The sequence below is a fragment of the Perca flavescens genome, chromosome 6 (genome assembly GCF_004354835.1).
Source record: "Perca flavescens isolate YP-PL-M2 chromosome 6, PFLA_1.0, whole genome shotgun sequence".
Taxonomy (NCBI): domain Eukaryota; kingdom Metazoa; phylum Chordata; class Actinopteri; order Perciformes; family Percidae; genus Perca; species Perca flavescens.
In genome coordinates this window covers 22967869-22985043 of record NC_041336.1, presented here as the reverse complement: position 1 = coordinate 22985043, position 17175 = coordinate 22967869, and the positions used below count along the sequence as shown (strand labels likewise).

General features: G+C 41.3%; 1 protein-coding gene across 3 annotated transcripts in view; it reads right to left on the bottom strand.

Annotated features, from left to right (window-relative positions):
• The window catches only part of ptprub (protein tyrosine phosphatase receptor type Ub), a 158254-nt gene that overhangs the window by 9002 nt on the left and 132077 nt on the right, over positions 1–17175 (bottom strand). For all 3 annotated transcript variants that reach the window (XM_028580051.1, XM_028580052.1, XM_028580053.1), the window contains 7 exons: positions 14137–14173; positions 13183–13280; positions 9677–9793; positions 7627–7781; positions 6562–6697; positions 5694–5843; positions 2350–2664 (listed from right to left, as the gene is read on the bottom strand). In XM_028580051.1, the coding sequence (XP_028435852.1) occupies positions 2350–2664; positions 5694–5843; positions 6562–6697; positions 7627–7781; positions 9677–9793; positions 13183–13280; positions 14137–14173 (1008 nt within the window). The remainder of the gene's footprint in view (positions 1–2349; positions 2665–5693; positions 5844–6561; positions 6698–7626; positions 7782–9676; positions 9794–13182; positions 13281–14136; positions 14174–17175) is intronic.

Genomic DNA, 17175 nt, shown 5'->3' with positions numbered 1-17175 from the left:
CTGGATGTCTGCCAATCTCCTTCAGTTTAACTCCAACAAAACGATTTTCTTAATTATTGGCTGATCACACCAAAGTCAAATTGTGCCAGCTTTTGGCTCTTTTACAGAGTATGTTGTACCTTCTGCTCAAAAATCTGGGAGATACATTTGATCAGTCTGGAGCCCAATATTACTACTGTAGGCTTCTTAAGACCCTTTTCTGCCACCTGAGAAATAGATCAAGAATGAAATCATTCCTTTCTTTTAATGACACATAGGCTATTTAACATGCTTTCATTTCATTAATGCTTAATTACTGTGATGTGGCAAGGCCTGCAGCACATCACAGGTCCTACAGGACTACAGGTCCACCACCAACAACATCACCTCAACAGACAGCCTGCCGGATGACCTCAATACATTTTACACCCGTTTTGAGGCCCCCAGCTACACTGCAGAAAGGGGGACCACGCACACCTGGACCACCCAACCCCCCCTCCCCTCCACAAACCATCTCAACAATCCAGGTACACAAAGCTCTGAGGAAGATCAATCCCCGCAAAGCAGCAGGACCAAACAACATTCCTGGGCGGGCCCTCAGAGCATGTGCCTATGAGCTGGTTGATGTGCTCACTTCCATCTTCAATCTTTCCCTCAGCCAGTGTATCGTTCCTTCGTGTTTTAAGACCACGACCATCATCGTGGTGCGGAGACAATAATCTTATCCTCAACATGGACAAGACGAAGGAAATGATAGTGGACATGAGAAAGGAGAGGAGGACGCATCAGCCACTGTTCATCCGTGAGCTTGAAGTGGAGAGGGTAAGCAATTTTAAATACCTGGGTGTCCACATCAGTGAAGACCTTCTTCACTTGACAGCTGGTCAAGAAGGCCCAACAGCGGCTGTATTTTCTGAGGAGGCTGAGGAGGTTTAGCATGTCGCCTAAGATCCTCAACAACTTCTACAGCTGCGTTATCGAGAGTGTACTGACCAATTGCATTACTGTGTGGTACGGCAGCACTACTGCCATGGTAGGCACAAACGCCTGCAGAGAGTGGTGAAGACTGCACAGAAGATCACCAGGACTCCACTGCCCTCTCTACAGAACATCTACCATTGCAGAGTCCACAGGAGAGCTGCTTCCATCCTCAAAGATCCTTCCCACCCCCAGCACGGACTGTTTACACTTCTACCCTCAGGACGAAGGTACAGAAGTGTGAAATGCAGGACCTCAAGATTAAAAAACTCTTTTTTCCCTTCTGCCATCAGACTCCTAAACAGCCAATAGGAGCTTGCAACCAGGGACATAACTGTTTCATTTTATTGCCTTATTTAAAATTGCACTACCTCATTTTTATTGCTTTTATTAAGAAATGCACTATTTCAACTTTAACTTTATTGACATATTTTTTGTGTGATATTGTATTTATTGTATGACATTTAGTATGTAGGCAAAGTAAGAATTCCATTGTGCAGGGAAACATGCTTTCTGTCTGTGCATATGACAATAAACTCTTTGAACTTTGAACTTGAACTGTAATGATCAGGTCATCTGTCTTAATTGTAGGCTAGCTCAATTTGCTTAACAGTTGGCTGCCATACACTTGACAAAAACTCTGAGATAGGATTATATTTCCATGCCGTATAATGGACTCCAAGATTTATTGCTGACTTTTAAAGTGTTCTACAGTATGGCACCTGATTATCTGGTAGAGCCCTTAAGTCCTTAATTATCAGTTTATCGCCATTAGAGCTCCAACCACATGTAATAGCTTACCATAGGAGCTCAGGATAGCAAAGGCTTTAATGGTTGTTAAAATCTCCTCTTGTGAAAATAAATGTATGACATTCTTTTAGTTAGTTAGTGTTCCAAGTATTCTATTGTGTTTAATTAAATCTTAAACTTAAATTTTGAGTTGGGTTTCCACTTATTATTAGTGTTAAAAAAAGAATCCGGAATATTGCAGAACAGAGAAAGACATATGCTCATGAGAAAAAGTGGGACGCCAACAAAAAGAACCCTGAGATGTGGCTGGAGGGTAATGCAAGCTTATTTTTTAGAGATGTAACTTGAGGAGGGGGAGGAAAAACTGGGGCGGGTGTTATCTAGTCATGCGTTGAGATCAATGTGGTCAGGGATCAAAGCCCAACAAAATGGCATGAAGGAACTAATCCCAAGCACAGTAAGATACAGAAACAGTAAAGGCAGGGTATGTCAGGAAAAGTCTCAAGTAAAGTTCAGATAACCTCGACTGAAAGTAAAAACTTGTACAGCAAACAGCGGCTCAAACATTTTTCTACAGGTCTTTTTCTTTATAGTGTCAACAAATCAATGGCAATAAAATAGTACATCACACGTTGACCTTACCCAGGCAGAGTTTGACTGGTTGAGCTGGTTGAGCATGACCACTGCTGTGCAACCGTAGTCAAAGACCAGCCTCCAAAAGTCCGCCGTTGTGCCCGGCAGAGGGTGAGGGGTCACAATAAAAGCAGCCTGCCGATGGAAGCTGTCAGCAAGAGCAGCGTTGATGTAATTGTTGCTCTCCCCTTCTGTTGTAACCAGAAAGGCCAGGGCGCGATCAGGCGGCAGAACATCCATGCTGCGGTTCTTTTCTCGGTTTCTGGGCAACAGAGCAATGCTGCACTCTTCCACATCCAGGTGGGGAGTCACAGAGTTGAGCGTCTGCAAATGGAAACGTTAAAGAGGTGAGATGAGAGCGGCAGTAGGATAAAATGAAACTAAAGAGAGAATTAAAAAGATGGAAAGCATGTGGAGTGAGGAGACACACCAGATAAGTCATAGATAGTAGGAAGGAGGAGAAGGAGGAGAAGAAGAAGAAGGAGGAGGAAGAAAAATAAGTGAATCAGACAGAAGGAGGGAGGACTGGGACACAGAGAATGCCAAGAATCCAATCCTTTTAATTGAAAGAATCTTAAATACTCTGAACATCAGGTTGACAAACTGATTTGAAAGAATAAAGGATAAATTAGGAAAAGGAAATGTAATGAAGTTTAAAAAAAAAACTCAAAGGGAAATATTGCATACCAATTTTCTTTGATGAACTCTCTATGTTTGTTTAGCCATAATTACATTAGACAACGCGAAAAAAAAATAAATTTGGATCATGAGTACACAGCATCAATAATAGATCTGTGATTTGTTTATGTCAGTACTACCGGTTTGCTGTTTGCGGTCTGCAGGATGACGGAGTAAAACAGAGAGCTCACTTTTAACAACAATGTCAGATGGGTAAGTTTACAAGATCAAAGCGAGGCATGTAACATTTTTTTTAATGAAGAACTAAGAAGTTTGTAATCAGAGTGTCGCACTACAGACAGTACAATTCCCTTATTCTAAGCAATACATCTATAATAATTCCTATGTAGAGTATAATGATAACACAGTATACAGTACAATTAAAGTGGGGAGCATGAGCCTTTTTCTAGTATTACTTTGAAATGCTAAACCTGGAATCAATGCAGCTGCTGTTTGAGCTCTGCAGCGGGGGGAGGTGGGGGGTGACGCAGGTAAAGCATGTGGTACCACAGCTGGCTCTCTTCTCTCCTAATCAACATCTAATAAAATGTTCTGAGATCGCATTCCTACAAACCAGGCAGAGGATTTCAACGACAGTCACGCATAATCAAAAGTGAAAGGAAACAAACATCATCGTGCACAAAGACACACACAACACACATTTATGGATATATATACAGTACATGACACACACACAAACACATGTCTATCCATTCATTTCTGCACTCTTTTGATTTTTAAATGTCTGCTGTAAAGTACATTTCCACAACCGAGAATGTCATCATCTTTTGTTTATGTAACAGTCTGAACACCAAGCAGTCTGTTTTAACTTAACTGAGCAAATGTACAGTACACAATGGAATACATGCAACACAGACATACGAATATAATACTCTCCACATTGTATATGGTGGACCATCAATATAGTTACCTCTAGTTATCACCTTTACATGCAACATCCATTAATATTACTACTGCATTATTACTGTAAGTGGTAGTAACAGTAGTAGTGTAGATAAAAGAAGGAATGAAATTCTATATCTGTATTATCATTAGTAATACCAGGGACGTCACTAGGATTTAAAGACCGGGGATGCTTAGCCCCCAGGGTATTTGTAACTTGCATTAGCAAATCTTTTGTTACTGTATTAGAGCTACACTTATGTCAACACCCAGTCAGGAAACCAACATATTAACAAGTAAAAAGTGACATATCCATTTCTTCTATTTCTACTCTGGTAAAGAAAAGTTACTATAATGTTAGCTTTTAGACACATCAAAGCTGCATGGGGGAATTTATTTAGGCCAGACTTTGCTCCTAATGAGCTCTTCTGTAAGCAATTACTTAAATGCTATCTGTCTGCTCATGTAAATGTGTGATAAAGTTATCGCATATAATTCCTACCTCTATAAGATAAGTTGTCCAAAGAATGCTATTTAATTACACTAATTAGTGTAACTGTGGATTGGGTCAATCAATCATTTTGCTGTGTAGTTTGGCTTGCATACAGTATAACCCAAGAACCAGAATTTTAAGGCCTACATTTAGGCAACATCTACATAGTTATTTAATTTATCACAGCCAATGAATGCAGAAAGCTAAATTGGTCAGAATATAGCTAGCATATATAATGAAATAATTTAGTTTTTGGCTATGCCTTAGTGCCTAGACCTGCCAACAAATGCTTATTGTTGGAAGAAAACAAAAGACCCCACATAGACCTCTACTGACCTCAATCAGAATCAACTGCCCTGCCATAACATTCTATGAGGACTGATATTGTTTTAGAATACTATAGAGATAGGCTATATTATCTCATTATCATTGACATATTATTGTTTTCCATAGTAAACCAAAATATCCCCTCCCCTTTACCTCAAGAAAACGTAGCTAAAGGTAAGCAGGTCATTAAAAACAACTTACAATTTCACGCTGTATCACTCACTACATGTAATCAATCTTCCTTCACCATTCATCTGCTTGTGTGCATGCAGTAGCGACGAGACGAGATTAATCCTCCAGTTACTTGCAACGCTCTGAGAGCTGCCAGTTCGCGGTGCATCATCTTGATAGCGCAACTACTCTTTGTACTTCTGTCTAACTTCTGACTTTTTGGCTATTTTGTAGCTGGATATATATTATTTGTTGTGTCTAAATATGAATGGGGATACGCTTAGTGATATTGAGATGCTTGATATAGAATCTTTGATTTTCTGCTTTGTTTTAATGCCACTTGGCTCTCTTCAGTAGCTAACGCTCTACCTCGCTCGTCCACATACTGTAACCGTGCCCGTGGGTGCTTGTTGAGCCTCTAACACTGCCATTTCGAACAGCTGACAGTTGTAAAATGGAATTAAAACAGACACACTACACACCGACACACACAGATAAATGGTGAAGGAAGATTGATTCACCGTAGTTAGTGTAGTGTTGTAGTAGTAGTAATCTAGTAGTAGGAGGGCTAGTTTTAGTATTTTGTTTGTTGTGTCTAAAAGTAACAGTAGCAATAGTACTAGTAGATTCCATTAAGGCATATAAAATAACTTTGTTGATGATATTTGATAAATTGCATTATAAATGCAAATGACCGTGTGTGGGCTGTGTAATTCAGAATTCAGAATGTGTTTCGAAATATTGATGGAGGTCATGATATTGCCGTCCAGGTAAGACTGACCTGAAACTCCTCCCGTAGCTGAGAGGAATTACTCTGGGAATCCACTCGCAGCATCTCTTTGTAAGTGACCGCAAACTCGTTCACCAAGATGGCCGTCTCTCCACACAGACAGGCCTCCAGAATGGCATCATGGATAAAGATATACTGCTCCTAAAAAGGACAACAGGTAACATAATCAAGTGCTGTGAATGTGCACACATGTGGGCGTTCATATGTAATCATCTAGTTATTGTGTGGTTGCAAACAGCTGAACAGACATTACAAAGGAGGCAGGTTCAGACAGAAGCAGATTAAGAACTTATGTAGATGTGAATAAATAATCAAACAATAAGAAGAAAGGCAGATATTTTTCATAACCTTGTTCTGAATTAAACATGTGCTATAATGTCGGTGGTGTATAAAAGCTGTTGGAGAATAAATACATATTTCTAAGTATACAAGCATATGCTTTGTGCATTTAATCAGAGCACCCCTGCAAATAACTACAAATGTAATAAACAGCTAAGTCAATGTTGGATTTACATAATAAGGGTTGAATATGCAAATTATCTGTACATCTTAAGAACAGCATGTGTCTATGCAGCACACTGAGAGTCAATGCAAATCTTTTTTCTAAAACTATTGCAATGACCTTTACATGAGTCCCAGAGGGTGAGTATAAAAATACAACACCCTCCACCCTCAGTCTTTCAATTGAACTGAAACAACAGGAGGGAAAACCAAATGTTTAAGAATAAGTTTTTCAGTGGAGACATGGTACCATATTATGTCTAGTGATGTAACCTTCTGAATAAGTGCAAGACAAATTGGAGATATTTGACTTGAATTTCATTGTGAAGTGGTTTTCTGGCTGTGCAGTTGACCTGACCTCTGTCTGGATCATGTTGATGCGTCGAGAGCAGAGGGTTTTGACACAGTTGTAGATATCCACCACGCCTTCACACTCGGCCATGTCCAACATGACATCCAGCACGATGTAGCAGCCGGTGCGGCCCGCCCCCACACTGGCACACAAAGGAAATCTTTCATGAGTTAACTAACAAGAGTTAGTAAAAATGTTGTTTGAATGTCTCATGATACAGGATGTCTCCTCAGGAACACAAGTTATTGCACTACATGATTTAAAAGAGAATTGCAGAGTCTTGAAGGTATAGCTACAACGTACGAGGCAATTGGTCATTCCATAGATGGAGTTTGCTTAGCTAGCACTAGCACTAGTGGCCAAAGGGGCAAGCTAGGCTACACTGCGCTTACTGCCACTGTGGTAGCTATTATTACACTATTATCTTATAGGGTTACATTTTGGCATACAATTATTTAACATTTTGAAGATTTGTTCATTTTTAATACATTATGTTTTGGCTGTACCTTAGCTGACTGAATAAATGGTTAGCTTTGGTAAGCCACAAGCAAGAGAAACTAATTATGTATAACAATACAAAATCTGAATAAGCAGATTACATCTTGCATGAATAAACATGGCGGGCGCAAAGTCACATTTTGGAGTCCAGTCTTTTATTTAGCATCCAAATTTGTTTCTCTTCTAACTAATGTCTTTGCATTTGAAAATGTTCAACTCAGGGTTACATATAAATCACAGAAATAAGGTATTTGTATGTAAAAGAGAACAGATATACGCGGAAGCCTGTTTAGAAAACAGGACACGTACCCTAGTTTGTGTTTCAAAAGGACAAGTAGCCTAGCTAGCAAGGCTACAGAGTGTAGCCCACCAAAGCGTGACCCTCACTCTGCACATTATAGTAATCCTAAGCCTCCCAAAGACGAACACTGTCTATTACTAATACTTCTTGTCTTATATAAATATAAAAACAGAAAAATTACTCGTGATAACATTAATATTTTTAATAAAAGTTACTGGTAGTAAGGGTTTTATAACACTACAGGTTAGAGCTCCTGCTCAGTGTCACATTACCTGCAGTGGACCACCACAGGGCCAGCGTCAGGAGGGGTAGAGGCTTTCACTCTTCGTATAAAGGCCAACAGTCCGGTGGCGTGATAGGGCACTCCGTGCTCAGGCCAGGATGTGAAGTGGAACTGTCGCACCTCGTGCTTGGTTGAGTATCCTCTCTGTCAACAGAAACACAGCACACATTAGCATTACATGTAAAACACTACAGGCCCTTATTTATCCAAGATGCGCTCCCATCCATTCAGAGACATTCCCCCTCCGCAATGGGTGTGACAGATTTTTCGGTTCAGTGTGAGGACAACCAGGACATTATTTACGTGGGGGTGTTAGGTCTTCGAGGACAGAAAGTCCTATGGGCATCACTTGCTAGTAGCAGCTGCAGTGTGACAGACACACGAAAAGGAATTACTGAGACTCTTGGAGCTCAGGGAGGGCTGGGAGGTTTCTCCTCTCTACGGGGAGGCTACTGCAGTCACACAGCAATTTCTTCCTCTGTACAGAGATGACAAAGTAAAGAGACGCAAAGCAAAGATTTGTTGAAGACAGAAATCCCCCCCCAAAAAAAAAGAGCTATAAAAAACAAGCTGTCACCGGCTCCCAAATTCGTGCCGATTTGAATAAGCAGCAGCGTGTGCCCATGGAAAGCGAATGTGACAGTGTGATGATAATGCTGTGTTTGTGCCACTGTCACTCCAGCGTTGCTCTGAGCCCTTCCAATGAGAGATCCCTCAGGAGATTGACAGGATGGAGGCCATCAGGGGCACAACACTGTAACAGCTATGTTGGAAAGACGGGGGTGGGGGGGCTATTCATATATCTACTGGTGTTTATTCCTCTCAATTTAACATCTGGCCCTCTTACCCATCAGCAGTAAGTCCTGTCAAGAATCGAATCCCCTCTATTAATGTACTACTTCTAATTCTAAGAATATCATAACAAGTACTAAAACATGCAAAAGAGGGGAGGCTAAGGGCCCTATTTTAACGATCTGAAACGCAAGTATGAAACGCAAAACGCAAGTAGCTTTGTGGGCGGATCTCGGCGCAAATCTAAAATGGGTTGGTCTGAAGTAGCTAGGTGTGGTTTGGGCGTAACGTGCAATAAACCAATCAGAGCGTCATCTCACATTCCCTTTAAGAGCAGGCGCGCTTGTTCCATGGCGGATTGCTATTATGACGACAGATTTGCCTGGCGCACGCCAGCGGGAGCTGTCCGAGATGCGGCAAAGTAATAAATGCCCGTCTTGGCCGGGTGGCGATGTTGCTGCGGCCTCTCGGGCGCATTTCCTCAAGTCTGGAGAGGATTGCTGCAGCCATGGAGGCTCCAAACGCACCACCTGCACCTGTTGTGCCCCTTCCTCTTCCCCCCACTCCATCTCCGTCCACCCGCTCCATCAGGAGCACATCGCGCATTACTCCCGGACCAGATCCCACCGTAGTTCAACATCACGTCTCCTTAACTCCTCTAATATTTCCTCATGTATGTCATCAACACATCCCTGATTCATGGAAATGTTGTGTAAATCACAACAAGCCACGAAGAATGCTGCGACTTTTTGAGGACTGTACTGTAAAGTGCTTCCTGACCTATCCAAACACCTGAAGCGCATTTTCAGTAATATTTTTCCTTGTAATTATGTATGGTTTGCAAAAATGGGAACTGCTGCGTCCGTTTAGATGAGAGAAGTGTATGCTGGCAGTACACGCTACATTATGGCCAAGCATGCGCCCCTAAAATAGCATCTGAATAACGCGCTACTGACTTTAGACTAGCGCCACTGACTTTAGACCAGGTTTTTCCTGGTCAGTGGCGGAATTGTTTTCTGAAACTGCAAAATAGTACCAATAACGTTTGCGCCGGAACACGCCTCCTCTTTTCGCTGAACCGCCCCCGGGAGCGCAAATACATTCCCTATTTTACCGACGTGCGTCTGTGGAGGGAAAAGTCCGCTGTGCGTCGGGTGCAAAATAGGAATGATACATGCGTCGGTGTACAAAGGCAATTGCGCTGGGTGCAAGATAGGGCCCTTAATGTGAATCTTAAATAAACTTACCCTCTCCAAGGCAAAGGTGCGAACTGTGTATTCAGCCAGTGTCTCTGTCTTCAGCAGAGTGATTTTGATGTCACCGTACATCTCGCTGTCATCAGGCCAGTATTTACAGCATTTCACCTGTTTAAAAATAGTGAAGCAACAGAGTTCATGTTGATATTCTTGGAAATTCACCTGCAAAACGTGAATTAATCTGTTGGATAGAGTGTTGTGAAGGTTGCATCTCCATTTTTTTTTCAGTTCAAAGCAGACATTTCTCTAATGGTTCAATGTAATAGTAGTAATCAGATCATTTACTTAAGTAAAAGTACTGATACCACACTATTAAAATTTTCAGTTACAAGTAAAGGTCCTGCATTGAAAATGTTACTAAAGTAAAAGTATGTAAGTACCATCAGGAAAATGTACTTTAAGTATTAAAAGTAAAAGAATTCAATGCAGAAAAATCATTTTAGCTGGGCTTGTAGGCCATTTTATTGTTAGGTAGTATAATTTATAAGACATCATCTCAATTTGTAAAGTAACTAGTGAATAAAGCTGTCAGATTAATACAGTGGAGTAAAAAGTAGAACAATTCTCTCTGAAATGTAGCGGAGTAGAAGTAGAAAGTGGAATAAAAAGAAAAGACTCAAGTAAAGTACAAGTACCTTCTAAAGGGATGGTTCGGAGTAATTTCACCCTAGGGTCCTTTGCACCATGATCTCGAGACAAACACCCCCCCAGAAACTTTTTTTCCTTGGTCTAACATTGGTCGAAATAGCGCTATCAGCCGAATGGCTTAGTGCAGGCGCTAATGGAACCAAAGGTGTATCTCGTAAATTACCCCCACTAATAATTCCTGGCATAGGACTTTTACGGGTTTTACCCAAATCACGGAAGTGACGTTGACGCAGCGGTAGCAGCAGAGAGTAGAAGCCATCAGGCAAGTGTTATTTAAATAAACTCCTGGTGTACTTACAAACTTTCCAATGCCTCGTTTTAGGAGTACATAACCTATTTGTACAACTGTAGAAGTTTGGTACCATTCCGGGAATTATTGGTGGGGTAATATACGAGATACACCTTTGGTTCCATTAGTGCCTGCACTAAGCCATTCGGCTTATAGCGCTAACTCGACCAATGTTAGACCAAGGGAAAAAAGCTTCTGGGGGTTGGGGTGTTTGGCTCGAGGTCATGGTGCAAAGGACCCTAGGGTGAATTTACTCCGAACCATCCCTTTAAGTACAGTAGAGTAAATGTACTTAGTTACATTCCACCACTGTATCCTACGATATTAAGAACAAACCTAATAAAGGTCAGTATGGTATACCTTAAAACATCCATCCTTTTCTCAACCAAAAACAAAATCTGTTATTTGAGAGACATTATGATCCAGTGTTCCTCAATTTAACCTTCTCAGGTTTAAAGTGCCCAATTTTACCAAACGTCTCCCTCTTAAGGAGCAATTTCTCTAAATCCCACCCTTTCTTTGAAAAAGATACCTTATATATTTCTAGATATCTAAAAGGAAGATACCAGATGAATTACTTCCATAAAATGTGCTGCCAAAGTCGATTCTCTGCTAATGAACAATGCTGTTGGGGTCTTTTAGGTCACTGCACCCCTACTGAAAATGTCAACTTAAGTGAATAGCATTATCATACCATCAATCCAACCTCCCAACTACAAGGTGAAACTGCTAAACAAATGACACTAGCTGTTCTGTCATCTGTGCTTATGAACATGCATATAGTAACAGATTGCAGGTTTAAATTAGGGTTTATTGGATGTCACTGTTACACCTTTCCTTAGGCTATTTCTTGATTACTGGAGTCCTTCCCATCATATTTGAAATTTAAGCATTCAATTAAGCTCTCAATTTTAACAAAAAAAAAGCATCTCACAGGATTCATTTTAACAATTAATTTGACGACAAAAAAGATAAAATATTAACTGTCATTATTCTTCATAGTTAAGGGATGATATTTAAAATAAAAAGTACTTAGTTTGTTGATTTAACTAGATAGAGATATAAGTGTGAAATGTAATACGTTGAAAATTAACAGAGGTTACACATCAAATGCTGTGGACGAACAAAAATCTGTTCCTCTGCAGATATTTCATCTCGGTGGGCAATGAAAAGAAAAGCACAATAATCACATAATGGTGGGAAGCACAATGAACGGGAGGGCGGCAATTTTTTCACCAACACCAGGCACAAAGGAGGTAATTTGTTTTATTTAATGGGGGTGTTATTTGGATTCAGCCACGCAGACCAGTCCTCATTTTTTGACTGTTCCCAGAATTGTTGGTATGGAGAACCAAATTGGATGTAGGACTACTGCTAGAAAAATGGTGTCATTTTAGCCATCCACTGAGTAATACGTTTCTCTTGCCTCAACCGAAAAGAATGGGGTGCTTAGAGCAGAATTCATATACTACAGGTATTTATGTGAGGTGGATAATAACAGTACTACAGGATAGCCTTTAAGCCTGTGTAGTCATGCGGTGTATATACAAGGACAGCCTCCCCAGATATGTGGCTTAGACATTTTTATGCCTCCCAAATATTTTACAGCACATTTTATGATGTAAATTTCTATAAAACAACATCGCAATTTCATGATGTTTTCAAAACAGACAAATAAGGAATAATCCATGTAACAATCGTTTAAAATGCATATATAGTGCACAGCAGTGTATATTTGTTTCACTTCTGGGATTGCTCCATTGCCAACAGAAATTCCACCGGATTTCACTCATTTAGGCCGGATGTGCGTTTCCTTCCGCTTCCTTTGTGTTTGCATTTTAAACTCTGGTGGATTTCTGAGGAATAATGGTTAACTGCTCCTCAGATCTCTGCAGGGTAAATCCAGACAGCTAGCTAGACTATCTGTCCAATCTGAGTTTTTGAAAGTACACATTTTGAAAGTTCCACCAAAACAAGTTCCTTCCCGAGACTATTTTCCCGGTGCTTAGCACTGCCCAAGGCTATTGTGATTTGTTTAAAGAAATGCCAATAAATCAGAGCCAATTTTTCTTCTGCTGGAGATAACTGGCCCAAGAGCCGGCTCGCTCTACATTATCCTTTACTTGCTTAATCTGTTTTAAAACAGTGCTGGTAGGTCGATTTTATTGCTGTAAATTTTTCTCCAGTCTTTGTGCTAAGCTAACAGACTGTTGGCTGTAACTTCACCGTTAGCAAACAGACATGAGAGAGGTATTGATCTTCTCATTTCAGTTTCAGCAAAAAAGCAAATAGGCGCATTTCCCAAAATGTTGAAGTATTCCTATAATAGTTAGGCTCTCTGCTGCAAAAGCAGCTTGTGATTTCATATAAATGCAGGCGTCCTCGACAAAATGAGCAGCTTTTAGGCTGCAGTTTGCATACACAGCAAGCTCCTGTGAGATCTATACTTACCACACACATAAAAGCCTTTCATATAGACACCAAAATGTTCCCTCATGGTAACTGTGGGATGTTTCTGAGCACTGGGGGTGACAGGAGGGGGGGAGTGCACATCACTTACCCTGCCAACCTCCACCAGCTTAGTGATCATGACGATGCTGAAACAATTTTCCTGCCACACCATCCTCCAAAAATCATACAGAGTCTCCTGCTTGGGTCCTAGATCCGGAGAACAGAGAAAGAGACAAAACCGGCAGCATCAAAGCATGTCCCGCTCGATAAGGGAGTTCTTGCTGTTGTGAAATCTCGTATTATTGCGACCTAAGTGTCCTTCGTCAGAGGGCGGGGTACTGATCTCTCAAGATTGCGCTGTCAATAAAGTTATTGAGAATTCCAGGCAGAAAGGAATGGGTGACGGGTGACAAAACAACAGCAGTAGCTGAAGATGAAAGCCCGGGGGACCATCAGTCACTCATTGCCATCTGAGGAGGAGATGTTTAGAAAGCAAGCTACAACTTTAAAACGAGAATCACGTAGGAAAGAAATGCTCAAAAACACTGCTGACTGCTGGTTTTATCTCTCTGTCTCTCTAACGGGAGAGAGGAGGTGCTGGTGCAAGATAAGCAGATGAGCAGACCTTGGGTGACATTGTGATGGGAGCTCCCTGGAAACTGACACTCCTTAGGGTTTAGAAACAGCAGAGGGACATTTTCAACAGAGTCCGACTGTCCATCAAAAGCGACTTTATATTTGAGTGACAGAGGGTGAACTGAAGGTTCTCTCACAAACAATGAACAGGCGGCTCCGCATGTCGCAGAGATTGAGAAGCTATTATTAACGTGTTTAATTATTCACCTCTTCCTATGATTAATTCAGACATCATTGGATCAGCCTTCACGGGCTGGTAGTCACAGTATCACCTTTGGATTTGCCATAGAGATGATTTTGGCAAGGGACTGTGCATGAGTAGGCTCATTGGTTAGATCATCTTCAATTTACTACATAGTGACAAAAGTACACACTGTCCTGCATGCACACATAAAAACACACACTATAGCCCTGCCGGGATACTCACCCTGAGTGGCGATGAAGTGGTTGGATCGATGGTAGCCCTGAAAGAGAGAAGAGGGATGACATGCTGAGTAAGCCACCTGCGCCTCAGGCACAGCTGTATGTCTCAGCCTTTCCCGTGCCTTGTTCTCTGCATTCTGCTTTCCCACCGACCCACTGCAACTGTGTTTCCTGTATAACTGTCGATCACTGTCTTGAACTATTGCTGACTCCTGACCATGTCTTTGCTCTCACAGACTCCAAAAAGAGTTTGGAGCAGTTAAGGCAACACATGGTAAATACATCATCTTGACAAACTGCTGATAAATCTATGAAGTAGTGATTCCGACGAGTCTTGCTAGCTGACTGAACAATTGCTGAATCCCTGTGACAGCTTAACAAAGATATAATAAAGAAACTAAAGGCGCACACTCTTCAATTTCAGGTGTCAGATTTATTTATCAAACTCTCTCCCAGAGTGCTGTCCCATTAAAAAAAAAAAAAATCCATTTTCTTGTTGAAGATGCAATGTATGTACTATAGCTGGGATGATACATTTAACCAAAACCACATTTCTTTCGCTAGAAAACTTCCTCCTTGAATTCTTCTCACAGGTCAAATAAGGGAAAGAATATCATACACAGGTTTCACATAAATGCATTATATCATCATCACTGATGTTAACAGGGTTCAAGGCAAAATCTGATACGTACAGTGAAGTATTCTGAGACTCTTTATATCAAAGGATGTGACATAGATGACAGACATTTTAATATGGTGAGAATGGGGTGAATATGAATTAACACTGAGATGTCAGCTCTACAGCCTTGAGGGAATTAACATAACAAAAGTCGCCTGAGGGACTCTGATCATTTTAAGGACGAGCAAACTGTTCAAAGGAAGTCCTGAAAATAAGCACCACCTATCTAACCTTTTATAGTAAAGTCTCAAAGATGCAGCCCTATGGAAACACATGGATGGTGTTGTTCACTGTTTGTTGTTATTTTGAGAGGAGCAGCTGGAAGGATAATTGATGCCCCAATTACCTTGAATGACTCTGTGGAGTTGAGAAGGCAGGTCAGGAATAATCTAAATAAACTCTGGAGCCCACCGGCTCTCATCAAATCAGCATGATGGAGCAATCCATACTGATAACAGTTTTCATCTTTTTGCAGAGGGCATCTTTCTAATATCTCGAGTCTGTCCACGTTGCTGATGGATTGCTAAACTGAATTTCATCCAGTCATGTAAACAGGGACATGTTTGAAATGGAGATGGATGACCAGTGCTGTGAGGCCTGCTATCCACAATTCCTCTGCCCCGGCCAAACGCGATCAGCAACGCTATCACTCCTCCACTTAAAACGGTCGCCATAGCAACTAAACTTCCTGAGTCTTGGCCAGTTATGAGAACTAACAAAGACAGCGGGGTCCTCTATCCCAAGAGGACACATCTCCTTGTGTTCATTTGAAATCATTAGCTAAAAAGGTTTTTTAGGGGGGCTGGGGGTGGGGGTTGTCAAATGTGCACAAACCTGAAACACACTAACCTTTGAGCATTTGTGGATAGAGGATAGTGGAAAGAGAAGACGGAGAAAAGAGCGAAAATAGAGCGATGGAAGGCAGAAGAATGAGCAGTGAAGTACTTACTTCCCTGTTAATCCGAATCTACAGGGTCCAAGGTCGAGGAAGTGGGAAGGGGAGTAGAAAAAGAAGACATATAGGCTAGTTAATGAAAAAAGCTTTTGGTAAGTAGGAGTTATGGTTAAAGACAGGTGAGAAGAGGGGTGTGTGTGTGTGTGTGTGTGTGTGTGTGTGTGTGTGTGTGTGTGTGTGTGTGTGTGTGTGTGTGCGTGCGTGCGTGCGTGCGTGCGTGCGTGCGTGCGTGCGTGCGTGCGTGCGTGCGTGCGTGTCAGGACTGGGCTTTATGTTTTAGAGAACTCATTTTTGGTGGGAATTTGTGATCTTGAATTAAGGCCCTTATATATTTACTCTAATCTATGCTTTTCTTTTTTCCAATAAAAAATACTTTTAGATTTCTTTACTCTAATGTTTCCTTTAGGGATTTTTTTCAAATAAAGAAAGTAGAAAAGGTACTTTGATGTGCAAATTCGTGGGGTTCCCCTTTCTCAATCAAATGAAACATGCATCAACCAAAGTTAAAGGTGAATTATTATGAATGTATGCTTCATCGAGACTGTGATCAGATTTGATTGAAAACAGCTTGGCGGCATTAACAAACAACTATCAGATTTAATTGCTGCTAAACTCTGCACTAATTGCACTACTATATGTGACATCCCCTCTTTCCAACTGACCACTTGTAATAAGAATTTAGAAAAGCAAGGATCTATAAAAATGTATTACAGTAACCATAAAAATGTATTTATTTAGGACACCATCGCTTATAGTAAGAAGCTGATTGAGAACAAAGTGCGTGCGTGCGTGCGTGCGTGCGTGCGTGCGTGCGTGCGTGCGTGCGTGCGTGCGTGCGTGCGTGCGTGGCCATGCTACACCTGTCAGTAAGACCCTGTTACTCTTTAGAAGCAGACGATATGTACTGGACTGCTCTACATGCACAGGAAGCTGTCAAATGTGTGCACCTCTTCAAGCAAACACACACCACAGCCAAGCAAAGAGACAGAGAAAGAGGAAATAGAGAGCTTGTGCTTTCTCCCTTCTGTTTTGAAAATGGAATAATACTTCAGAGGGAGGAAAAACTTTTCCATTTAACCTCTAGTAAAATAATCACAGGCTGTCCACAATATGCTTAGTAGTTACCATTCAGTTTGCCAGGTCAGCCTTGTCAGGGAGTAACACCACTGACACTGACACTGTAGTGGCTGCTGAGTGGTGTTTTTCCTCTAATGCCTGCACCTCTGTGCCCTAAATGCTAATGTGGACCCTCACGATAACTACATTCCTAACAGCAGGCCAGGTTTTTAATGCCCTCTCTCTCATTGTAATGAACTCTCTAAAAGCATCTCACCACTGGCCATTTTCTACAGAGTAATAAAAGAGAGGGACAAAAGCCCGGTAGTGTCAAGCATTTTTGATGATATGAT